Here is a 26,093-nt window from a genome sequence, read left to right on the forward strand (position 1 = left end):
ATCATCTGTACAAGATGGTCAAAAGGCAACAAGAAAGAATGTGTATTGATGGAAAAGATTGATGATTCTCCGGAAGATTTCCTTTGAACATGAAAACATATTGGACCAAAATCAGTCCATCAAACCCATTGGGACGGTCTAGTGGTCTGAATGTCCTTTCTGTCCAATTTATGATTGTTAGTATGAAGTATGAAGTACCTCCGTAAAGTCATCGGCATTTGTTTATTGAACAGAAAATGTATTTGCAAAGACATGCCCTTTCCTCTACATCAAAGTGATAGTTCTATAATGAATTTAAAGAGGTTAAGATGTTATGAATGTTTTTAATGTTGCAGTTGGCTTTTAAGAGCAAAACTGACTGTTTAATTTATAGCTACAAATAAAAAAAGTAAGCTTATGATCAGATGATGTATGGGCTTTGGCAGGCATCCTTGTTCTATGTGCGTTATGTAATTAACGTGGAACCTTTCTCAAGAGCTGATTATAAGACGCACATCTTGGCAAAACAGCATTGAAAAACCTGGAACTGTAATTTAGATTCCATGGACACAAGGAAGGAAGAATTATTATTTATTTCACTCTAATCACGCACTTTAAAGAGGGCAGAACTCATGGGGATACTTTCTCATTTCAGAAATATACAGGATATAATGTAATTTCCAGCATATAGTAGTGAAATATACAATGATGTCATCATTTTAGGCCTCTGCTGAGGCCAGATTTTGGAGAACACCTCTCTATTTTTTTTTTTCACCTAGGGCATATTGTAAACATGTACATCATCTCATCTGCTGTATATATGTCCACTTCATGTGCTTTTGTAAGATGTTCCCACTCAACAAAAAATGATGGAATGTTATCAAAGGAATGCGATGCTCTTCATAGAAGAGGTCAAATTAAAGTCATACATCTTAAAATGCCACGTTGTGCTGTACTGTGTTCATTGTAACTATTCATCTTATCTATCTATCTATCTATCTATCTATCTATCTATCTTGGATATATACACACTACTGTTCGAAAAGTTTGGGGTCCAAAAAATAAAAAAATAAAAAAAGAAGAAAGAAATTAATGCTTTTCAACAAGGATGCATTATAGTAAAGACATTTATAATGTTACAAAAGATTTATATTTCGATTAAATGTTTTTTAACTCTTTTCATGTAAGAAAAAAAAATATCAAGGTTTCCACAAAAATAACGCCACGACAGAAATAAATTACAGTTAAAGAAAACTATTTTAAATTGAAATAATATTTCACAATATTATTTTTGTGATTATATACTTTGGCGTTTGGAGACATGATAATGTACTGCATAGTAGAAAATAATGACCCATAAAGGCATTTATTTGGTGTCAAGTATCTGGCATTTGACAGTTCAATCTTAGCCTTCTCACATGCTCACATTTAGGTCTTCACCCCTACCCCAACAGCCCCAGGCGCGATTCAGAACTGCATTAGCTAATGAAAACTGTCATGACGGTGCTGTCACAGCAACAACCCAAACCTCTCCAGCCCAGTGCAACCCGCCTCCAGCCAGCCCAAACCCTCCCCTTTGAAACCAAATATGCGCGCCCCTCATGATAAAATTCAAGAGAGATCAGTTATGAGGAGGGAGCCCGTGAGTCCGGCATCATCTGGATTTATCACGCATCAGCTTTGGAACATAGATACATTGTTCAGTAACACCTCATGATTGACTGCATTTCTCTGTGAACCGTGTAACCCGCTTCGTGCGCGAATTTTAAACTTTGCGCTTGGGGACCCGTGGTATCTCCAGGTTTTTACGCAATGAATTTTTGATCATATCGTGGGTTTACTATTGTGGAACTGACTGAGGATTAGGACGGATAGTTATTTTCGTCTTGTGCATAGAACTCAAACTTTTTCTTTTTCTTTTTTTTTGTCAGTTATTTTTTGCTAAACTTTTGCGGAGTTCTTCTTTGGTTCCGGTAAGTGAAGTGCCCGTCACTGTTCTATTGTTTCTGCTTTATGGGAAGTTTATAGGGGTTCTTAAAAGCATGTCCTCTTTTTACATAAAAGCATGTGCTCTTTTTACATAGAGTGCGCCAAATAGACGCTCGTTTCTCAGTTGCGCATGCCATTGTCCGGCTTGATAAATTTACTTGATTTGGGCATGTCTAATAATGTGCTTTTAATTCTAGGTGAGGTATCCCTATTTTCAGCCGAGCAGAGCCACTGTGGGGCAGGTAATTTAATTAACGTGAACAATTATTGTGATCCATAGAAGAATGATTCTCCGAAGATGTCTCCGAATTTTGGCCCTTTTGCTTCTGTTCACCTCTGTAAAATCTCAAGGTAATTCTGTAGGATTTTTCTATATATTCTGTTTCTGAATAATCTGTATTACATTTTAATGTAATGAATTTGTGTATCATAAGACCCCAAATATATCTTTAAATCTTTGCATTATTATTGTTATGTTTTATTTATTTTTTGTTACTTTCATTTTGGTATAACAATTATTTAATTATTATCTATACAACAATTGGCAAAAAAAAAAAAAAAAAAAAAAGATGGCATGTCTGGATCAAGGTTGTTGACAAATAACTTGTCTATGACCTTTTGGACATATTTGGTTTAAATTTACCTACAAGGGAGAATTTGTTTGTTTATGTCCTGTGACCAGTCATCATCTCAATTCTTACACCATGTTTAAACACCTTTTTGCAATCATTTTAAATGACCCTGTGATGTTTAACAGTAATAGCAAACCATGTACCCCTTTTTAGATGTGCAACTTGAAGATGAGACAGTTTTTGACTTGTTTGAAACCAGTGGGATCTCACGCAAGACTATCGGTGTGAAGCTTTTCAAGGGTCTGGACAGCGATGCTCCAGCATACCGCTTCATCCGTTTCGACCAGCTCCCCTCTGTCAGCTCCTCTGCGCTACAACAACTTCTTTTGCAAATACAAAACAATGAAGGCTTTATTCTGACAGCCACTCTGCGCCAGGACCGCACATCCCGTGGCACCATTCTTGCACTGGAAGGCCCTGGCGAGCGCAGGCAGTTTGAGGTCGTTTCGGATGGCCGAACCAACACTCTAGATTTGGTGTACTGGTGGGCCGATGGCTCACGCAACGTAATCTCTTTTGAGGATGTAGACCTCTCGGATTCTCAATGGAAGAATGTAACGCTCTATGTGCATGGAGAGACGGCAACTTTGTACATTGGTTGTGGACTCATTGATAGCTTCATTCTTGACGAACCTTTCTATGAACATCTGAGGGCCACAGGTGGCCATATGTTTGTGGCCAAAGGGTCCACCCGAGAAAGCCATTTTAGGGTATGTTTGATGTCACATTATTGAGAAAAGTAAAGTGCATGCAAGTAGAATACATTAGGACATACTCTACAGGAGATCAAGAATATTAACTAATAATTTTTTGCTCATTGTAACGCAATTTAGTCAGATTTAGTAGTTGCAGAGCAAGCCAAGCAAGTGGCTGGAAAGTGAGTAATAAATTACAGCTGATCCTCCAGTGTTCTGTAAATCCAACCCAACTTCCCAGTCTTGGGAGATATATGTGAACGGTTGAAAATTGGCAGAAGTAAGCCTGACAGCAGCTGTTGTTTCTTTCAGGGTTTGCTGCAGAATGTACGTTTTATCTTTGACACCCCACTTGAGGACATTCTGGAGAGCAGGGGATGTGATCTTGAAAACCCAGGTAGGAGGGGCTTGTGAGTCTTAACATTCTTTTAACACTTTTAGCCAGCCAAAAAAGATTTGTGGGATCAAGATGAAGTTCCTGTTTAATGGGAACTGCTGTACTGAATATATAACTCACAGACAGGAAGGGATTTGCTCAGTAATGATGTCTGTTTTTGGTGGAATTTTTTGTTTTAATTTTTGTTTCAGCCGAATGGTGGCTGTGGAAAGAATGGGTTCTTAGGCTTTTGACATCCCTCGCTCAGGGGAAGGTTTTGGGCTCTTGACAGTTAGCTTTGAGGGGCTCACGCCTGTAAAGACCTGCATGCGCACACTCCCTCAGACTAGGACCAACCAGCCTGATTGAAGGAATTATTAGCTTGGAATTGCCGTAATGTGCATGTATTACAAGCCTGTATTTGTCTAAATAGGTCATCCATCAATCGGGTCGAACTTTATGTGTCAGAGCACATCAACTCCTTTGATTTAGTTTTAAAATTGGTATGTTTTTGTAAATGTACTAGTATTGCATATATCCCACTTTTAGCTTGTATTTAAATGAATTTACCTTGTTAAAAGCATGGGAACATGTGTTGGGTCAGATAGATGGGTCAGTAGGTCATAAGAAGAACAGTTAAAGTTCACACTGCCACACAGACACAGACATAAACACAGAGAGAGAGAGAGAGAGAAGAGAGAGAGAGAGAGAGAGAGAGAGAGAGAGAGAGAGAGAGAGAGAGAGAGAGAGAGAGAGAGAGAGAGAGAGAGAGAGAGAGAGAGAGAGATAGAGAAACACACTTTTAACCACTTGAGGATTAAATGAGTTCTACAGATATAGAAAAACAGTCCTGGCTGCAAGGCAAGGCAAGTTTATTTATATAGCATACCATACACAATGGTAATTCAAAGTGCTTTACATAAAAAAAGACTTAAAATAATCACAACAGATGCAAATAAATAGAATATGCATAAGAAATACAAAAAAAAAAAAGATAAAATATTACTAAATTCGGGGCGTCTCTATCGAATGGAAGAATCTGAGAGGTTCCTTTTGTGATTTTACACCGTCAGTCTTTGACGGCTTCAACGTCTCTTCACCCCTAATGAAGTGAGACTTACAACATCTGCCTTTGATGGCTTCAACGTCTCTTTACCCCTTCAATGGAATGCGACACTTATACACTTATACACCTGCTTGACACCAGTGTATATTTACACCATCCATCCATGACTTAGAGTCCTGGTGTCTCTTCACTCACGTCTAAGTGCAAAGCCATCACTCTCCAATTCTCTAAAGCTTTCCCACCAGATATCCTAAATTCAGGACATCCCTATCTAAATGGAAGAGTCTGAGAGTTTCGGTTTGTGATTTTACACTAGAAGCAAGTGTCTCTTCACCCCTAATGGAGTGTGAAAACTTATAAACCTGCTTTACAAGAGTGTATATTCACATAAGGAAATTCTGGAGAATGTTCAACAAATACACAGTCTGATCATCTATGTGTCATATATGTAAAAAAATTATGCAGCTATCTTTAATGCTGCTGTATTAATCTTCGTTTCTTTGTTGTCTGGCAATATCAAAGGGATCAACTGAAGATATTTACAACAGTCTAATCTAGAAAGTAAATTCTGTTTCATGTTAGACTTTTTTTAATAATAGTTCATTGGGGTAACTCACACTGCTGCCCCACCCATACTTTAATATTGTAAGTTCCTTTGGAACTACTTAAAAATAACTTCAAAAATCGTGCTTCTATAAACGGCAATCAAGAATTGCTGAGATAGGTCTGTGTGCCTAGAAATAGTTTGCTCGCGGTTACATGTGTGTAACATCACAGGAGCCAATGAAATGGTTTAATTTGGCTTCCTATTACAATCTTCAAGCGCCTGAGTGTCGTGTATAAAGAGGCTTTATTGCAAGCAGATTTAGTCGTCACGCTGTGAGATACCAAATGTCTGCATTCTCTGTCCTTGAATTTGCCTTAAAGGTGAAATGTGACATTTTTCAACATTAAAATGCTTTCTCTAATGCTACCTTGCTAAGACAACTATAAGTAAGCCATGATTACTTTGGAAAGTGTAAACACTGTGGCTCTGTGGCTCTATCAAAACATAGCTGTGTTTGTTTGAGCATTTCAACCAACCCGACACAACATTGGCTTAACCGGTTCTGTGATTTAAGGGTAGAGCTACCAGTTTGGAAGTTTTGGCTGACCAAAAACAAATTAAATTTTCTTTCAGTGTATAACACTGCCGTTTAAAAGTTTAGGGTTTGTATGAAGTCTCTTGTACTCTCCAAGACCGCATTTACTTGACCAAAAATACAGTAAAAAGAGTAATAATGTGAAATATTATAACAATTACATTTTTCTATTTTAATATATTTTTAAATGTAATTTATTCTTGTGATGGCAAAGCAGCCATGACTCCAGTTTTCAGTTTCACATGATGCCTCAGAAATCATTCTAATATTCAGATTTAGTGCTGAAGAATACATTTTTTTTGTCAATGTTGACAGATGTCGAGCTGCTTACATTTTTGTGTGGAAACCATGATATATTTTTCAGTATATATTTTGATGAGTAGAAAAGAAATTGAATTATTTTGTAACATTGTATTTACTGTCAGAAAAAATCGTACTCACCCCAAACTTTTGAATGGTATAGTGTAACTACAATATGTAATATATTACACTACCTTCTTCGCACAGCTGTCTTTTGTAAAGAGAATGTATAATGACCTAAATACCGATTTGTCCTTCATGCAAAGTCCTGGTGCGTCTTTAGAAGACTTTGAATGTAGTGCAATGTGGTATTGGTGCTTTTATAGTGCGTATAAACAGCCTGTGGTCTCTATCTAATTGTTGCCCCATGGCTTTTGAACCAGCACATCAGAATTCATTTTAATCTAATTAGCATTTCTTCTGTCTTTTCCCAGTGGAGGTGAATGTAGTCAGTGAGAGCACAGAGGAGGTGGAGGTTCCATCTTCGATTGCCTCCAATGTGATTGGCCAGAATACAGATGTTCCAGCAACCAGCTCCTCAGAAATGATGTGTGAACATTCCTGTGAAGAACTGGCCAACCTCTTCCAGGAGCTCAAGGGTCTCAGAGTTGTCGTTAGCAACCTCATAGATGGTCTGCAGAAAGTGGTGAGACAGATCCGAATGTAAATCTTATGCTACACCTTATAAGGCCCAAACAAGATTAGGCACCTATAACTGCTGTCATTTAGAAAAGAGAAGTTTCCCGTGCCTCTAAGATCTCACATGCAGATATAGCATATCATATTGTTGATGCTAACTGATTTTGTCAGATGTTTATAAAAAACCTGAGCTAGGGCAGTTATGTTTGTGGGCACATGAATGTAATAGTTGGATCATAATTTGGTATACTCGCATAACTGTGGGAGGAATGTGAGCTCAGTAAATCACTGTGTGTTAGACGGTTTCTGTTGGAAAGCATCTAAAATTTGCAATGCATGAAAATGTATAGTTATTGTGACTGCTTGTTGTGTTTAAATGTGTGAAAAGCCTGATTTACGTCTCATTGCAGTATGAAGAAGGACAGTAGTGTGATTCAGTTCATTTCAAATGGACTTTTTTTTTTTCAGACCGAAGAAAACACAGCGATGAAGGAGGCACTAAATAAGATGCAGAATCCTGCGGAGCAGAGTATGTGTTGGCAAGATGGCCGTATGTTTGAGGACAAAGAGGACTGGATTGTGGATAGTTGCACTAAATGTACCTGCCAAGAAGGAAAAGTTGTTTGTCGTCAGATCACATGTCCTCCTGTGGCATGTGCCAATCCATCCTTCATCGATGGCGAATGCTGTCCAGTGTGCCTTCGTAAGTGCACACACAAACACAAGACATACAGTACAACCAGTACTAGTTGTTTCTAGTATTTATTTATGGTTTTGATAACAACGATTAAAAAGAAAAATAATATAAAACAATACAAAATAAGAATAAAATAAACAGCAATATAAAATAATAATAAAAAAAAATATATATACAAATTATACATTCAAAAGTTTGGGGTTAGTAAGATCTTTTTTTTAAAGAATGTATACTTTTATTCAACAAGGATGCATTAAATTGATCAAAAGTGACAGTCAAGACATTTATAAAGTTACAAAAGATGTATAGTTCTTTTGAACTTTCTTTATCAATGAATCCTGAAAACTGTATCACTGTTTCCACAAAAATGTTAAGCAGCACAACTGCTTTCAACACTGATCATAACAAGGAATGGTAAATCAGCATATTAGAATTTTTCAGCTTTGCCATCACATGAATAAATTCCAGAAAAAGTCATCAAATAGAAACACTTATAATAATAATTCACAATATTACTGTTTTTACTGTATTTTTGATCAAATAAATATAGCCTTGGTGCGCATAAGAGACTTCTTACTGACCACAAACATTTAAATGGTAGTTTTTAAAGACTTATAAATCATGTGTAACCGGTCCTATTTGACCCGCTCCAACCGGGACTCGAACCAGGGTCTCTGGCGTGGGAGGCGCTAAAGACCGCAGCCGCTAGCATGCCTCTTGAGGCCAGAGGAGTGAGGTTTACACACAAAGCTCTTACTGGCCTACGTCCGTTACACAACATGTATGTTGCATTTGTAAATTTTCTTATGATGTTGTATAAATCTTTGTCTAGCAATGGACAGCGAGGACGGCTGGTCTCCGTGGTCAGAGTGGACTCAGTGCACAGTCACGTGTGGGAGCGGCACTCAACAGAGGGGGCGCTCTTGTGATGACACAAGCAATACATGTTCTGGACCCTCGATTCAGACACGCAAGTGCAGTTTGGGAAAATGTGACCGCAGAGGTGCGAATACAAGCACTGTATGTGTGATAGCTTGTACTGGGTCATTGTATCACGCTTATAGTAACATTGTTTTGCACTCACAGTTCGTCAGGATGGTGGCTGGAGCTTATGGTCTCCCTGGTCGTCCTGCTCAGTGACATGTGGGGAGGGACTGATCACACGTATCCGTCACTGCAATGCTCCTGTTCCACAAAGAGGTGGCAAAGACTGTGAAGGTGACGGACGAGACACACAGAGCTGCCACGCAGACCCCTGTCCGAGTGAGTAAACAAATAGGGTTCACATATTTACTAGACCATCATTAAATTGAATAAATGTGAATAAACAGTGTGAATAATTGAATAAATGTGTTAGCAGCATTTAAAATGTGTAACGCTGTTAAACAGCCCTACAAAATTTAAAGCCCAACCCCCTAATTGAGATCATATAGAAACCTTCTCATCCACCCTGCTGTTCAGCTCTTAACTGGAAAACATAGAGAAGATGATGTCAGTCTTTCCATGGCTTATATTATCATTAGGGCAGGGACGCTACACAGATTTGGGCAATTTGTTCATCAGAGGATTATGGAAAAGATGCTTATGACATGGCCAATGAATGAGATTCACCTCTGAGACACTGCAGATGCCTGGGAACACCCTGAGATCAGAGCTATTGAGTACATAGGATCTGGGCTAACTTTTATTTTCAGTGAACAGCAGTAACAGAGGAGGGAGAGCTGTGTGCATTGTGCCTGCTTATTCTGAGCATTTATGTGTTATTTCCACATTAGCAGGGAATGTGACACAGATTGTGTTATTTTGGTGGTGTTACATAACATAACATGGGGTCCAAAATAAAATCCAAGTGAATTCATATCTACAAATGGTATTTATTAGTTAGTTTCATTAGATCAATATCAGTTCTTTGAAGTCTGCACTGCAATATCTTAAAATTGCATGAGCGGATCAATGGCACAATAAAACTAAATAACAACCAGTTTAATACAAAACAAAACTGAATAACAAGCAGATGGACTTTTGTCACATTAAAAACAGCCTAGTGCTTTACAATATGCAATAACATAAACATTACAATACAAATTTTATTTCTATAGCACATTTAAAACAACTGACGTTGACCAAAGTGCTTTCCAGAATAGTAATTACAACTAAAGCAGTTCCATACAGTCACACAAACAAAATGAAATCAGATCTAAAAGCCATACTAAAAAGATTCGAAAAGCATCCACAGATGGGGAAGATTTAATGTGCATTGGAAGAGGGTTCCATAAGCGTGTAGCGGCCACATAGAAGGCCCACCTTTTTTAGGAACATAAAGAATCTTCTGATTGGAAGATCTCTTTTTTTTTTTTTTTTTTTTTTTTATATGGTCAACAATGTATTTTGGAGCAATACCATGAAACTCTTTAGAAACCATTAACAGAACCTTAAACTCAATTCAGAATTTTACAGGCAACCAGTGTAAAGAAACCTTTTGAGGTCACAAAACAGATGCTATAGATGCCCTCCGGGGTCACTGAGTGACTACAGACAGATTTGTGAATCAAACTTTTGGGGCGGGATATCTAGGTAACACTTCATAATAACTGCACACTATTAATCATTAGTTAAGCATTAGAAAACAGTTGATTCATCATTTATAAAGCATTAATGGACATTAATAAGCAATTTATAAATACAGCTATAAATGCTTTATACTTGATTTAAAAGCATATCTATAATGTGTTTAATAATTGTATTTTCATACTTTATTAATGATCAATTTATCATTTCTAAATGAAGTATTGCATTATTTACACACCAGTTATTTAAGAGTTGTCAATGGTTCATAAGATCACTTAGAAAATGTAAGTAAATGATTAATAAACTATTTAAATGTACATTCATATATCTTATTATTCAGACATATAGTAATAGTTACTTAGTGTGTTAATAAATGCTTTATTAACATGTATTTCTACTGTAATTCAGGGTTAATTCAGGTAGTTATAAAACATTTAGTAGTTGTTAGTTAACTATTTTTGTGAGCTCATCTAAAGTGAGGACTAGTTATGCTTTGTAAAGCATTTACAAAGGAGATTTAAAGGCTGTTAATATTTATATGTTCTATATCACTGTGTTGTGATTGTTTCCTTTTTCTGTTTAGAATATGAATGAGCTTTTAAATCTCCTTTATAAATGCTTTACAAGGCATAACTAGTCCTCACTTTAGATGAGCTCACAAAAATAGTTAACTGACCACTACTAAATGCTTTATAACTACCTGCATCTACTACATTTACTTACAATTTGTAAGGGATCTTATGAATCAATGACAACACCTAAATAACTGGTTTGTAAATAATGCTATACTTCATACGATACGCGGCACCGATAGGCTTATGGGCAGCGTGCTGACATATGGCGCCGTTGTGCTTCGGGCGACCCGAGTTCGAATCCCGGCTCGTGGACCTTTCCCGATCCCGTCCCCCGTCTCTCTCCCATCTTGCTTCCTGTCCACTCTATACTATCCTATCACAATAAAGGCAAAAATCACGTAAAAAAAATAAAATAAAAAAAAAATAAAAAAAAATAAAGTATGACAATACAATTATTAAACGCATTATAGATACGCTTTTAAATCAAGAATAAAGCATTTATAGCTGTATTTATATACTGCTTATTAATGTTTATTAATGCTTTATAAATGATGAATTAACTGTTTACTAATACTTAATTAATGATTAATAGTGTGCAGTTATTATAGTGTTACCGAGTTTTTAAACATTTAAGCCCTCATGTTTTGCTTGAATGAGCTGTAATACTTATGAGCTCTGAGACATCACTGTCCTTCCACTGACTACCTTTCGCAACTGTCTACTTCGGGTATGTTAAATCTTTTAAGTGATTCCCATGAGCGCAACATTTTGATGAATGTTGCTGTAGAGTGGCGTAAAAGTCGCATGAATTCCTGTATGACGGTTCAGACTGCAGTTGCATTGTAAATAATCTGACCTGTAGGATTTAGGACCACATATGGAAGTTGCACAAATCGGAATGAAAAGATCAGATTCCATGTGGTTTGTGTAGTTCACACTGTCATGAGAAAAACATTGAGCAATGTGAGCAAAACAGTTTACCTGCAGTATGAATGTAGCCTTATAGATGGAAATATCACTCCATGTTGTGCCTGTTTCTCCATTTAGTTGATGGTGGCTGGGGTCCATGGTCTCCCTGGGCATTGTGTTCAGCTACATGTGGAGGGGGTCTGAAGAGTCGTGTTAGAGAGTGTAACAGCCCCGAACCGCAGCATGGAGGAAGGAAGTGTCTTGGAGACTCCATTGAAAATGAAGTATGCAACCGACAGGAGTGTCCAATTGGTAAGAAAAACAAACTTAGGAGCATATTGTCTTTGTGCCTTTTAAAGTGCCTTTACTTTTCAGACTCCTAAAATCTCTTTCCTTAGCATTAGAGACAGAAATGAAGTACAGTAAGAAAGAAGTAAGAAAGAACTGTGTTGATTTCACAGATGGCTGTCTTTCGAACCCTTGCTTCTCTGGGGTTGAGTGTGGCACAACTTCTGATGGATCTTGGGAGTGTGGGCCCTGCCCGAATGGCTACCGTGGCAATGGAACTTTTTGTGAAGATGTCAATGAGGTAAACAAAGGCACTGTTTAAACCTGGTTTTAAGATGTGTTTTGGTCGATCGGATCACAAGTAAACGAGGGAGACACATACCCCTTTACACCTGGTATTCTCTTTTATCCACTTTCAACCACTTATGTCCTGATTTCTTCGAAGGGAGGGTCTATGGGCAGGTAAATGTATAGGGTTTTTCAGATCTTTTGATCTAATGGACAAAATAAGCTCACACAATTTACATATGAACTCCAGGAATAGTGAGAGAACATTGAGTACCGGTCAGAGAACCGGCAACATGTGAGAAGAATTACTGAAAACTGTCAAAAAATTACATATAATTTACATGGAGGAAGGAACCAAAGCCATATCTAGAGACCAGAACATCATAGAGACTAGGAGCTCAGTTATTTTAACATGAAAACTGCCTACCAATGTTCTAGCAACCACACAAAAGTTGTTTCGCAATAAGCTAAATTTTGGTTGAATATTGCAGACAAAAAATGTCAATTATCTATTGAAATTATCTATTGATATCTAAGTTCAGCTCACACAGAAGTTACTTTCAAACCAAAAAGGTTTCTGTTGTTGGTCAATGCAACAAATTAACATAACCAACTGATGTGATGTGAAATGTTATGTGACCAAAGCAATGCATTAAAAATCACTCACAACAGTTTAGCAATGCCCTGGGATCATAGCAATGAGTTTTGCACGGGAAAGAACCTGTAGTGTGCATACACATGCAATATGTATATATATTCTGACAATCCTGATCCATTTATCTCTCTCTCTCTCTCTCTACTTCCTTTGCGTTCTGTGGTGTGCAGTGTGATATGGTTTCAGATCTATGTCATAAGGTGGGTGGCCAACAGCAATGTGTGAACACAGACCCTGGATTCCACTGTCTCCCCTGCCCCCCACGTTACAAAGGGACTCAGCCCTACGGCATGGGAGTGGAGTCAGCTAAAATCAACAAACAGGTCAGTCACACACATCACCTCACATACCATTTACCAGGCGGCTAATTTATGTCCATCCTCCTAGCCGATACCCTCAGAGTCTCAAGGTTCTGCTTCATATGTGTTTAAATATAGACAAAGTTTCAGTATGTTTTCCCCCCTCATAAATAGGTGTGTGAACCCTACAACCCCTGTAAGGACAACAGCCACAGCTGCCACAAGTATGCTGAATGCATCTTCCTTAGTCACTTTAGCAACCCGATGTACAAGTGTGAGTGCCGTATTGGTTATGCTGGAGATGGCATCATCTGTGGAGAGGACTTTGATCTGGATGGATGGCCCAACCAGGATCTTGCGTGTGGAGCAAATGCCACCTACCATTGCAAAAAGGTACTACATAACTCATGATTAACCAGTCTCATGTATGGGACCAGATGTAAATTTTATAGCAAAAATGTATAGAGCATTCAAATATATTGAAGACAGTATGCTTTCTGATGAGTTCAATGCTAATAATAAAGCAGACTGTGCATTGATTCAATGTTTTTTGTTTAATTTAATTCAAGCCAGACCATAAGGTTTAGCTGTTGACTGTTATGAGATGGCTTCTAAGGAACATAAAATGGAAAGAAATATCGTTTCACCTTAATAAATCCCACAGGACAATGGCATCAAGTCAGGCAGGGGGCCAGTGACCATGAACTACTAGAGGAATGTTTTGATTTGGCCCAGTATTTACTGTCTATTGTGCCTTTTGGAATCGTATATTTTATATCCCTTAAATGTCTTTGTGGTGAAATGTTTAGCCAAAGGGAGGGAGAGCAAAAGTAATAATTACGTCATTCTTCTCCTGTGATGGATAATTGCTTGATTATGTCATGATACACCGTGGAGAAAAACCAGGACCAGAATCTGCAAGACATCATAGATCTGAAGCTTGGGAAGCAAAGGGAGCCAAGCGAGAAAACAATAAAGGATAAAATATGTGCACATAACAAATAAAGGAAAATATTGGTAATGCACAGAATGAAAAATTGAGACCTCATAGCAGAAAAAGCGTGAAATTCTTAGTACTGTATGTGGGTGATTTGATGTGATTTATTTTATATGAGTAACTATTAGTGTCAGATGATTTCTGGTGTAAGACCTGTTCACATCGCACACATACAGTAAGTGAAGTAGCACTGTTAGAGCTAAGGCTCAAAATTAACTTAAATGAATACTGGTTAATTTATCTCCAGGATTAATATCATGGATTAATATCTCCATTAATCCATGAAACTGCATCATTTTATATACATTATTTATAATAATCTAAAATATATATATATGTATACACACTATTCAAAGGTTGGGTTTGGTAAGATTTTTGGTAAGTCTCTTATGCTCATCGGGATTGTGTTTATCTGATCAAAAATACTGCCAATAATTTCCCACTGAGTAGGATATATAGGTTGCGACCGATTTATTCAGATTTTAGTAGTCTTTTTTTTTTATTGAGTCATTATGTTCTTTCCAGATCAATATCCATTACTTATGCTCTCACTGATATGTTTCTGCAATTAACTCAACTTTATTCTCTGCAGGACAACTGCCCGACTCTACCCAACTCTGGTCAGGAGGACTTTGACAATGATGGGCAAGGAGATGCTTGTGATAAAGATGATGATAACGATGAAATTGTGGATGAAAGGGTGAGGCGTATTTAGTGCTTGTGATGCTTATGGACTTGTGTTCACGCTATGTATAAGAGTGTGCACTATTCATATTGACACATGTAGGCCTATATGATATATTTCTTCTAGGACAACTGCCCCCTGATGTATAATCCCAGGCAGTATGATTATGACAAGGATGATGTTGGAGACCGTTGTGATAACTGCCCGTATGAACACAACCCTGCTCAGACTGACACTGACAACAATGGGGAAGGAGACGCCTGTTCTATTGATATGGATGGAGATGGTAAAAAAAAATTTGATCTGCCTTTTATAATCCATGCGACTCTAGATGTGTGAATCACATGTCCTTTTCTTATTTCTGTCCATAGAGATTCTAAACGAGCGAGACAACTGCCCTCTCATTTACAACACAGACCAGAAAGACACAGATATAGATGGTGTCGGAGACCAGTGTGATAACTGCCCCTTAGTCCACAACCCACAACAGGTCTGGAGGAAAATGGAGACTGACTGCTTTCAGACATCTTTATTCATTTTTTTAAATAATGTTACCATTTTGTGTTTGCAGACGGATGTAGATAATGATCTAATTGGAGACCAGTGTGATAACAACCAGGACATAGATGAAGATGGCCATCAGAATAACATGGATAACTGCCCATACATAGCCAATGCTAACCAAGCCGACCACGACGGAGATGGGAAAGGAGATGCTTGTGATTTTGACGATGATAATGATGGCATTCCTGATGACCGTGATAACTGCAGACTAGTTCCCAACAAGGACCAACTGGACTCTGATGGTAAAACACTGTTAAACATGCTACACTGTAAAAAGTGAACATGGGTCTAAGTTGGATTACTAGAACTATTTGAGTCTATTTATTTAGTATTTCTGCTTTCCTAATCGTAATTGATTATTGTACATTCATTCAACTTGAGCACAGAGAAATTCACAGACACTCAAATATCTCACTTTCACCCAAAGTATAATTTCCCTTTAAAGGGATCTCCGCGTCAGACGTTTTTTTTTCTGACGTCATGACGCACGAGCCTGATTTCAACTTCTGTTCCTCAACTGACAACCGCCATTTTCTTTCTCTCCGGACTCGGATGAAAAAGGTAGGTTGGAATTTTATTTTAATTAATATACTCGAAAATGCAACTTTTGGACGTGTGTTTTAGTTGTTTATAAGTTAATTAATGTTGTTTGTGAACATGAATACTAACGAAATCGTAATTAACCGAATTTTTGAACGTACGTTTGCGATATAGCGTTACTGAACATGTTCTATGTATACAATATGTTGCATTTACTCGTTTGTTTTATAAAAATGTGTTCAGTTTGGATCTTGGTAGTGTGTGTATAAAATTATTTTTTTAAATTGATGCCTCCTTAACCGTCTGTGCCGCGCGAGATATTGGAAATGCTTTGGGCGGGAAGTGCTCGGGGAGTGGGATAAAATGCTTGAATTTGATTTCCTGCAGTAAAATATTGAGTATGCTTTTAAAGTAAGGTTTGTCTGTTCTTTTATTTGTCTTTGAAAACGTTTGCTAGCTCTGATTTATTCATCGATACATTTTTTCGCCCAGAAATATGATGATGATTAAAGTCATTGGGTGCGTCTCAATCAGCTCCCTAGTTAAGCAATCAGGGCACTGATCAGGGAGTCAGCCCATTGCCTGATTCCCTGATCAGTGCCCTGACTAAGTTACTGAACTAGGGAGCGGATCGAGACGCACTCATTGTGCTTCTGTGCTAGCTTCATCCAGGAAAAAATGTCAGGGTTTTCTTTAGTAGAAAATTATGATTTCTATTTGTAGAAATAGTAACGTTAGTATTTTCACAATTAATTAATTAATTACTTGACTTGTAGCAAATCATTTTCTACCACTTAAATACTAACTTACAAAATTTTACTCCCCTTAGAACCGAAAGCTTTTTTAATATTTAAGGAGGACACTTTGCTATAACGTTACATGGTAAGTAATTTCTATTATTTTAAGTAATTTATTCTATAATAGATAATATTAATTACTAATGTTGGATATGTTTGAGTAAATTACATCTAATGTTATTGACTTGCATTTTATCCTCATTAAGAATTTTCCAACTAAAATTTGCATTAACTCACCCTTATGACATTCTGAATGCATGTGCCTTATTTGGTTTTCAGAAAAATATCTCTTTTGTTAGTACATACAGTGTAAACCAATTTTGAAGCTCAAAATGATTACGGTACATGACGTGACATACAGTATTGTGCATGTAAAAGGTGCACAAGTACTAGCTGATTTAATATGAAAAATACCAAATTTAAACAGTGTTTGTGTCAGTTTTTCTTGTGTCAGACTTGCATTGAAAGGAGTTTGTGTTATAAAATATTTACGTTTGCTTACAGATGGCAGGAGGTAGTGAGCCAGGAGCTCAGTGTCAGGGATTTCAGGGCGAGGTGGCCTGCGCTTTTCAGACATTACGAGGTAATTGAAAAAATAAGTTAAAGTTCTAGTTTTACTGGCTAAATACATTATTTGAGTTGATATAATACAATTTTGCATGTGCAGTTTGAGACTGTTGTTGACAGTGTTTTTTTGTTGTTGTTTTTTTCTGATTTCAGATCAGTGCAGAGTTCCATAGACTTACGGCGGTTGCACTGGAAGACACGTTCTTTGCACAGTTAGATGTATACATGAGTCAACTAATCGGAGTAATACGTTCCAAAGGAGGAGCAACCCGTGAGAAGACTGCTGCAATTTTTCACATTTTGGATCAGGTACGTCTGTGTTTTAAATTAATATCAACTACACAATCTTATTTTAGTCACAGTATGTTTAACAGTAACATTTAATTGTTAAATACTTGTTTTATAGCATAGAAATTTGAAATTGTCATCACCACCCAATCAAAATGGACAATTTAAAAGTGATAGTTCACTCATAAAATAAACAAATGCTGTTAATTTACTATCCAAGATGTAGGTGACTTTTTATGCAAGGTGACATTTAATGCAAGTCAAAAAGAGTAAAGAAAAAAAAAAAGTAAAACAGAGGCAAAACAAAATTAATACCTGTGGGTCCTGACAATTCATTGAGGTTTTAAGGCCCCGTTTACACTGCCAGTGAAATGTGACCCAATTCCGATTTTTTGCTCACATGTGACACAGATCGGATGTGTTCTATGACAGTGTAAACAGGAAAAAAACGCATGCATTCGGATATTTCCAGATCGGTTTCAGGCCTCATTCATATGTGGAAATAAATCGGATATGTGCCAATGCGACTGTCATGTAAACAGGCAGATCGGATTTTCTGAGGCATTAGGCAACGTCTCCGCGGTTTAATGACGAGAGAAACCCCGACGCACATCTACAAAGGGACGGATGGCCCGACAAAACGTTGTGTCATTGTAGGAGAGGAATGTGGAGAGGGGCACGGGAAGTGTTTTCACATGATTGTAAATTTAACGAAAAATTTTGTTAATTTACATTTATTCATTTTAAGCAATTAATAATTTATTTGTAATAAACACTTTAAGTGGGCTATTTAAATTTAAAAAGTGCTAGGACTATTTACATGTTCAATTATATTTTTAAAACATGCGCGCAGATTGTGATGTAATATTGTGTGTGCATAGAAAGAATTTGTCCGCAGCCGCTCAAAAAAGAAAAAGAAAATTGTCCATAGCTGCTCAAGTACTCCTGAGCGCAACTCCACTGTCAGTGTAAGTAAAGGCTCTAGACAGTTTTTTTTGTGTTAATTTCTATTTCTTGTCGCTGTGCAGGCTCTTTATTGTATAACAGTGAACAGCCCTTAATTTATGTGCCGTAGATCGGTCCGTTGCATTACAAATGAAAGCAGTATCAGTAATCTCAAATATGTGATGTGCAGTCAAGTTCGGGTGTGTGTATGTTGTTTTAACGAGTGTTCTCACCGATACGCTTGTGATTCGTGGATAACGAGTTTTATAGACATTGTTTCTTATTCAAAAGTGGTGTTTGGTAACTTTGCATATCGCAGAGCATGAAACATATTTTGTGTTCGTCCATTTGTGCAAGAGAATTTAACCCTTTAAGCATGCGCGATATGTTTCAGATAGTAGGCTACTAGCCATGGCAAGTGTAAACATATGAATCGGATATGGGTCACAATTTAAAGAACGTGTAAACAGACAGTCAAAAAAATCGGATTTAGGCAACAAATCAGAATTGGGCATCAAGACCTGCAGTGTAAACGAGGCCTATGAAGCGAAACAATCGGTCTATGCAAGAATTATTATTTTTGACTCTCAAAGTGACTGTAGCCATTGACTTGCATAATATGAATCACAGAGGACTTTTCTCTATTCTCTATTACAGATTTACTCTGAATTTTTAAAATAAGAAATAATTTTTTTATCAATTGCTTTTTCACAGACTGAAAACATTCACGTGAAAAGAGAGTGTGTCCTGAAGGCCCTAATCGTTTTCCTGGGGGAAAATCCGCAAGATCTTATCAAGGAGTGCCTTGTGAGTTGAAAGTCCGCATATTCTATTTTTATTTAATTTTTCAGAAAGTACAAATTTGTGTTCTGTAGTTATGAACGAAAAATGTAAAAAAAAAAATATGTACACTACTTTAGGAGAACCAGCAAGATGATTGCGAGGGTGAGATGGAGCAGCTCACCATGGCGGTGTATGTTATTCGGAAGGAGGGTGGAGAACATCACTAACCACCGGCTGACATAGGTGTCGTCATCGAGGGTGTTAAAGTTTTGAATGAACTGCCTTCGTTCACATCAGCTTGTGCCTTGCTTCTCGGGATGATATACATCATCAATCTGGCTTATCCAAAACCACTTCGCTTTACATTCGAGGTATTCCAGAAAGTTCTCTTGCAGCTCGATCAGCACAAGATGTCACCCAAAGTTCAAAGTCTTTTCAGGAGACTACAGTGAACTTGCAGTAATGTTTGAATGTGCATATGTGTTTGAAAGAATGTCTCTGTTTTAGTTTGTTTCATGTGTTCTTATGTTTGTGAGACTATCCATTTGTTCAGTCATATGTCTAGTATGAATGTGTAGTTGTTCGAATCTGTAGGTGATTGGTTCCCTTTACATTGGTGAAAGGGTATAAAAACATGGCTCAGTTTAGTGCATTACCTGTAAGCTGTTCTAAAGCACTTCTAAATACACTTAATGGTTCAAGTTGTTCCAAACCTGTATGAGTTTCTTTCTTCTGCTGAACACAAAAGAAGATGTGTTGAAAAATGTTGGTAACCAGACAGTTGACCGTACCCATTGACTTTCAGTCTGTTTTTTTCCTGCTGGAAGTCAATGGGTATGGTCAACTGTCTGGTTACCAACATTTTTCAACACATCTTCTTTTGTGTTCAGCAGAAGAAAGAAACTCATACAGGTTTGGAACAACTTGAACCATTTTTGAGTGAACTATCCCTTTAATTGTTTTTAGGTGGCTCATTTAAAGGATTGGTTCACCCCAAAATGAAAATTTCCTAGATAACAACCTCTTCTTCAGCTGTGATCGCGTACAGCCCGTTTAAACACTTCAAAGACTTTTGAAACTGCATTGATTTGGACTTAAATACGATGGTCACCCATGAAGTCCGTTGTTAGAAGAAAAATCCAGAAATGTTTTCCTCAAAAAACATAATTTCTCTCCCACTGAGGAAAGAAAGACATGGATATCTTGGATGGCATTGGGGTGAGTAAATTATTAGGAAATTTTCATTTTGGGGTGAACTAATCCTATTATAAAGGGCATAACCACTTTTTATATTTTTATTTTATATTATATATCTTTTTATAAATATATGCAGTGCAAAGACAACTTTGCAAAAAGACTGTTATGGATGTAAAGTGTGTCAGTAAATGAAATTTCATTGAGAAATCATTACAAACTGTTCATATTTGTTGTGCCAAAATTTGTAATATGGAAAACACTGTTAGCGTATAAATGAATTAATGGTAATAAATATCTCTAAAGCAATTTGAGTCTTGTGTGATTGACCTAGTGAAATTAAGTTGAGAAAATATAATTATTTAAGTTGAGGAAACATAATTTTTTTAGGTGTTACCAATTGAAGTAATTTTTTTAAGTTGATCCAACTGTATTAGAAATTAAGTTAGACTAATGTAAATAATAGGATTGAATGAACTCAAATAATATAAGTGTGATTAACCTAGTGAAATGAAGTTGATAAAACGTGATAATTTAAGTTGAGAAAACTTAATTTCTTTAGGTGTTACCAATTGAAGTAATTTTTTTAAGTTGATCCAACTGTTCACTTTTTACAGTGTACATTAAAATAGACACACCTTATTTTGGACTCTGGTTATAGAACTGAAATAATAATCAATTATTTATCAGTTTTTTAGGGATGCATAATGAATTAATACCATGTCAGTTATTGTCCAGAAAAAGTTTTTTTTTTTAATCTTTGATAGTTGCATTGAATGTTATTGTAGGTAAAAAAAAAAAAAAAAAAAATACAATTTATAAACAAATTCCTAAAATATTCTAAATCAAATTGAAGTGGAAATATATATATATATATATATATATATATATATGTATTATAAAACATTTAAATATATTTGCACAAAAATAATATTACATTGGATTTTGCACCGCTACACTAACACGCATTACTATACACTCATATCATATCTCGCTTCTCTTATTTACCATTTCACTCCAGAGTAAGGAATGTGTGGAAATAATGTGTCTAATTATTGATATATGGCATTGGCTCTGAAGCATCATGTGAACATTTGTTCTGCAGATTATCAGAGAATGGAGATAACCGATAAACAACGTCCAGAATTTTCCTCCGGGCTCCTCGCACCTGTTTGTCTAAATACACAATCCTGCATTAAATTTTGGTGTCATGCGAGCGTCTGTTGTTCTGGACGTTGTTCATATTTCCTATGAGGGTCGTCCAAGAATCTGTCCCATAAAAAAGAAAATCAAAGACAAGGCATGAAAAGCAGGGAGATAAGAAATGCGTAAATTTCTCGCTGGCATCAGACATGCCGAAGAGTTGCAGTAGTCCGCGTCTCTTTGTGTTTTATGAGGTATTTTAGACACACATATACGCAGCTTGACGTTAAGCCTAAATGGTATAATGGTGGAATAAGTTCTCTGTTGTCAAGCCATGCTTACTGCTTGGGTTTTCTTTTATAAAGTGGATTTGAACTTTTAAGTGGGGTGAAATTTGCCTTGGCATTCCAAAGGGTGTTCATTTCAGCGGCCCTCTGAACTCCAAGTGCTAGCTGAAGCTGTCACGGTCTACGGGGAGATTGGAGATCTTTGAGGTTTTGTTGGCTTAGAGAGACAATCCTAAAGCTTTGGGAAAAGCCATTGTTCAAGTTTTCCAAAAGGAAAAGTACCTCTTGGCTAGGACTGCACTGTGATGCCAGTAGTTTGCAGATCAAATGATTGAATGTTTTGAAGCTTAGATTTGAATTTTCTAGGTCAGTGGCTTTGGAGTATTTTATGAAGTGGTTATATTGATAGTCTTAGCACGAGGAGTGTATATAGCCTCATATGATCTCATAAGCTCATAATGATTTGTTTTTAATTAATTATTTGGGTCACACTTTAGATTAGGGTCCAATTCTCACTATTAATAAACTCACCGCTTATTAATAGTTAGTAAGGTAGTAGTTACATTTCGGTATTGGGTATTAGGGATGTAGAATATGGTCATGCAGAGTAAGGCATTAATATTTGCTTTATAAGTGTTAATAAACAGCCAATATCCTAGTAATATGCATGCTAATAAGTAACTAGTTAATAGAGAAAATTGGACCCTAAACTAAAGTGTTTTAACCTACTTTGACTCCCCTGTGCAGGGCAAGCATTTCAGCTTAGTGGTTGGTTTAACGTTCTTATATTTTCTCCCAGGTGATGGTCGTGGTGACGCCTGTGAGAATGACTTTGATAATGACAATGTCCCGGATATCTTTGACACGTGCCCAGAAAACAGCGCCATCAGTATCACAGACTTCCGGAAGTTTCAAATGGTTCACCTCGACCCGAAAGGAACCACGCAGATTGATCCCAACTGGGTGGTCCGAAACCAGGGCAAAGAACTTGTGCAGACTGCCAACTCCGACCCTGGCATTGCAGTGGGTAAGTGAGCCGTAATGCAAACATTTACATACGTAAAAAGTTAAAACGTTCCAATATTGATCTTGGATCCTGATCTTTCTGCACAATAACGACAGGCTTTGATGAGTTCAGCGCTGTGGATTTCAGCGGGACCTTCTATGTGAATACAGACAGGGATGATGACTACGCAGGTTTTGTGTTTGGATACCAGTCTAGCCGACGTTTTTACGTAGTAATGTGGAAACAGATCACGCAGACGTACTGGGAAGACAAGCCGTCAAAGGCGTTCGGCATCTCTGGTGTCTCTCTCAAGGTGGTCAACTCCACCACAGGCACTGGGGAAAATCTACGCAATGCATTATGGCACACAGGCAACACCAAGCAACAGGTGAACGCTCTCTTCACTTTTATTAGTCCTGACAGATTTCTCTTTATGTGCCATTACTAACAATAAACTGTCCAATAAATTCCCATTTCAAAGTAGTGCTGTCGGTCTTGGTGCTTAAAATGATGAATGGCTTTACAATCCATCGTTTAGGTGCGCACTCTGTGGCATGACCCCAAGAATATCGGTTGGAAAGACTATAATGCCTACCGCTGGCATCTCATCCACAGACCGAAGACTGGCTTCATTAGGTAGAGACTTACACTGCATCTTGTTTTAGTCAGCAGCACACTACATATTGTATTCCTAGACACGTTTTTATAATATAATATAATTAATATAAAATGATGTATACACTTATTTCAATCTGATAATATTCTATAATATATTATATTATAAAATATTATAAAAATAATTATATATGGTTATATTATATTAGATTATATTATGTAAAAATAATGAATACAATTTATCAATAACATTATTAATCTAATAATAGATATATTATAAAAAAATAGAATATAACTAATATGCTTTTTCTATCTATCTATCTATCATTCGTATATAATGTATAAAAAATTATATTTATAAATTAATATTTAATAATGTTTATAAAATACATTTTCCCCAGGGTTGTTGTGTATGAAGGCAAGCAGATCATGGCAGACTCAGGTCCCATTTATGACAAGACGTTTGCAGGAGGAAGACTCGGGTTATTCGTTTTCTCCCAGGAGGCCGTCTTCTTCTCCGACCTCAAATATGAATGCAGAGGTGAACAAATATAACTTCCTTTACAGATGAAAATTTTTTTTTATAATCTTCCAATATCCTGTGATCTTTCTTTTTTCATCTTATTGAGAATTTTCTTTCTTTTTGCAGATAATTGAGTGTGATTGGAATACACATTCTGTCTCCTGTCATGGACTTTTTTTTTTATCAAAGCAAAACCAGATCGATGTAATCGAGAAAATGAGACATTCTGCAATAGAGGTTCCTTCACCTTCCGCTGGACAAGTATGAAAGGAAACAAATATTTGGTCAGCATTGCTTTAGAATCCTCAGTTAATTGTTGCACAAATAATATTTGTAATGCTACAATGAGTCCTGCCATCTTGAATATAAACCCAAGGCTCTGAGTGTTTTAGGGTTTATAGTTTTTCATGTCATATCATTTATTCTTTTACATGTCTTTCTAGTCATTCTTATTGAGGAGATTTTTGTGCTTTTTGTGTTTGTTGCAAACGTTTAGGGGAGATGTATTATATTCAGACATTTTCTATTATCTACTGTAACTTATTTGTCTTTTTTTTTCTGGTTATTAGTTAACATTCCTTTTGTATTGTATCCCTTGCTGACAAATTGTAAATACTTATTTATTTGTTTACATTGACAACTTTTTACAAATGAGGTTTAAAAAGATGTTTTGCATATGTTATCGAATTGCATTCATGTCAGTAAGGCTCCGTAATTTGCCATTACTGTATCTACATGAAGTGAATGTGACAAGAGGAACAGTAATGTAATATTCCTGAACATTTCAGAAGTATCAGGGTGTTTCACATTTCTTTTTATTAAACTACAGAGGCTGCATGAAAATAACCATCGCTTAAAACGTGTCTTCAGTGACCCCAGCAGCAGAGACTTTCCTTGCTCTCATACAATGGTGACAAACCAGGATTGTGACCTCAGTAACTCTTCAGTTTCTAGTCACCCTAACTTGGCATTGAACCAGCAATATTTGAGGTATCCCCTCAGAACCTTCTTTTGTATGCCTTTAGAGTCAATAAGGATAAGCGCCATTCAGGAAATGCCAATGAGAGATTTTATATAAATGTATTTCTTTCTTTTTTTATGAGCTGATAAGGGAATATATGTTATGCCTCTCACGTAAATGCTTTAAATCAATTAACTTGTTTCATTTACAGTCGTTTCATTCACTCCGCAACATGAAGCACTTCATCAGATGTTAGATTCAAGATTCGACTACAGGCTTGCTGCTAATCACATGTTTATCATACGTGTTTGTATTAACTAACAAACAGTTGTTTTTTATATTTTCTCACTCATATGTGATGAAATCAGTTTTTGTCAATAAAATTATATACACAAACCATCATTATAGTCTAATAAAATCTGTTTTATACTACATGGAGTGCACACACACACACACACACAAAACATTTAGACCTTAAATTATGATTTATGTATTTGAATTGCATATAGCATTTCCATCCATTTGGATTACATAAAGAAAGTAATAAACTTAATGTGATGCATATTTGTCAGTCATACAAATGAAACGGTAAGATTTGCATAGTTTGCATCTGCACATAGTTTGTAAAATAATCATATTCTTAAAATACAAGTATTCAAATTGCTTAGAATCAGCTTAAATCTGTGAAAACAATTACATTTATTCCGTTAAAAGGCATGAAAATATGGTTAGCTGTGGAACAAGCATTATTCAATTATTTAAGATGTATAAAACAAACTGGATTGACTGATGACAAATATGCATCTCGTTGAGTTTATTAGTTTATGTGGATGTTAGATCCATAAGTTTATGGATCGAAATTTAATATGCAATTCAAATACATAAATCTTACATATAGGCCAAGTACTACTTGCATTTTCTCAGCAGTTCAATTTTGCTCACAGAATAAATTATTCTGTAGTTCATTTCTGCAATGGCATTAGGCACCAAAAACTATATTTTTGCATGATGCTACACATCCATGCTGCTAAGAAGCTGCCACTGCAACATAAAAAAATTGCATCTTTAAAGAATTCTTAACAATTAATAAAATGAACGAAA

General features: G+C 36.6%; 2 protein-coding genes across 2 annotated transcripts; both read left to right on the forward strand.

Annotated features, from left to right (window-relative positions):
* Nucleotides 1-1,602: 1,602 nt before the first annotated feature.
* thbs2b (thrombospondin 2b) lies at nt 1,603-25,394 on the forward strand. Its single transcript, XM_084433472.1, has 21 exons — nt 1,603-1,952; nt 2,166-2,319; nt 2,754-3,310; nt 3,608-3,692; nt 6,614-6,825; nt 7,287-7,521; nt 8,348-8,518; nt 8,602-8,778; nt 11,706-11,879; nt 12,029-12,156; nt 12,969-13,121; nt 13,272-13,490; nt 14,687-14,794; nt 14,906-15,065; nt 15,151-15,269; nt 15,351-15,585; nt 22,687-22,914; nt 23,010-23,281; nt 23,432-23,529; nt 23,910-24,049; nt 24,158-25,394. The coding sequence occupies exons 2-21, from the start codon at nt 2,253-2,255 to the stop codon at nt 24,163-24,165; spliced, it is 3,546 nt and encodes a 1,181-aa protein (XP_084289598.1). The 5' UTR covers nt 1,603-1,952; nt 2,166-2,252; the 3' UTR covers nt 24,166-25,394.
* Nucleotides 16,966-19,628, forward strand: LOC311305660 (uncharacterized protein). Its single transcript, XM_084433473.1, has 4 exons — nt 16,966-17,263; nt 17,401-17,556; nt 19,195-19,287; nt 19,401-19,628. The coding sequence occupies exons 1-4, from the start codon at nt 17,084-17,086 to the stop codon at nt 19,488-19,490; spliced, it is 519 nt and encodes a 172-aa protein (XP_084289599.1). The 5' UTR covers nt 16,966-17,083; the 3' UTR covers nt 19,491-19,628.
* Nucleotides 25,395-26,093: the final 699 nt, after the last annotated feature.

Source organism: Rutilus rutilus, assembly GCF_951802725.1.
Source record: "Rutilus rutilus genome assembly, chromosome: 16".
In the NCBI taxonomy this organism is placed as follows: Eukaryota; Metazoa; Chordata; class Actinopteri; order Cypriniformes; family Leuciscidae; genus Rutilus; species Rutilus rutilus.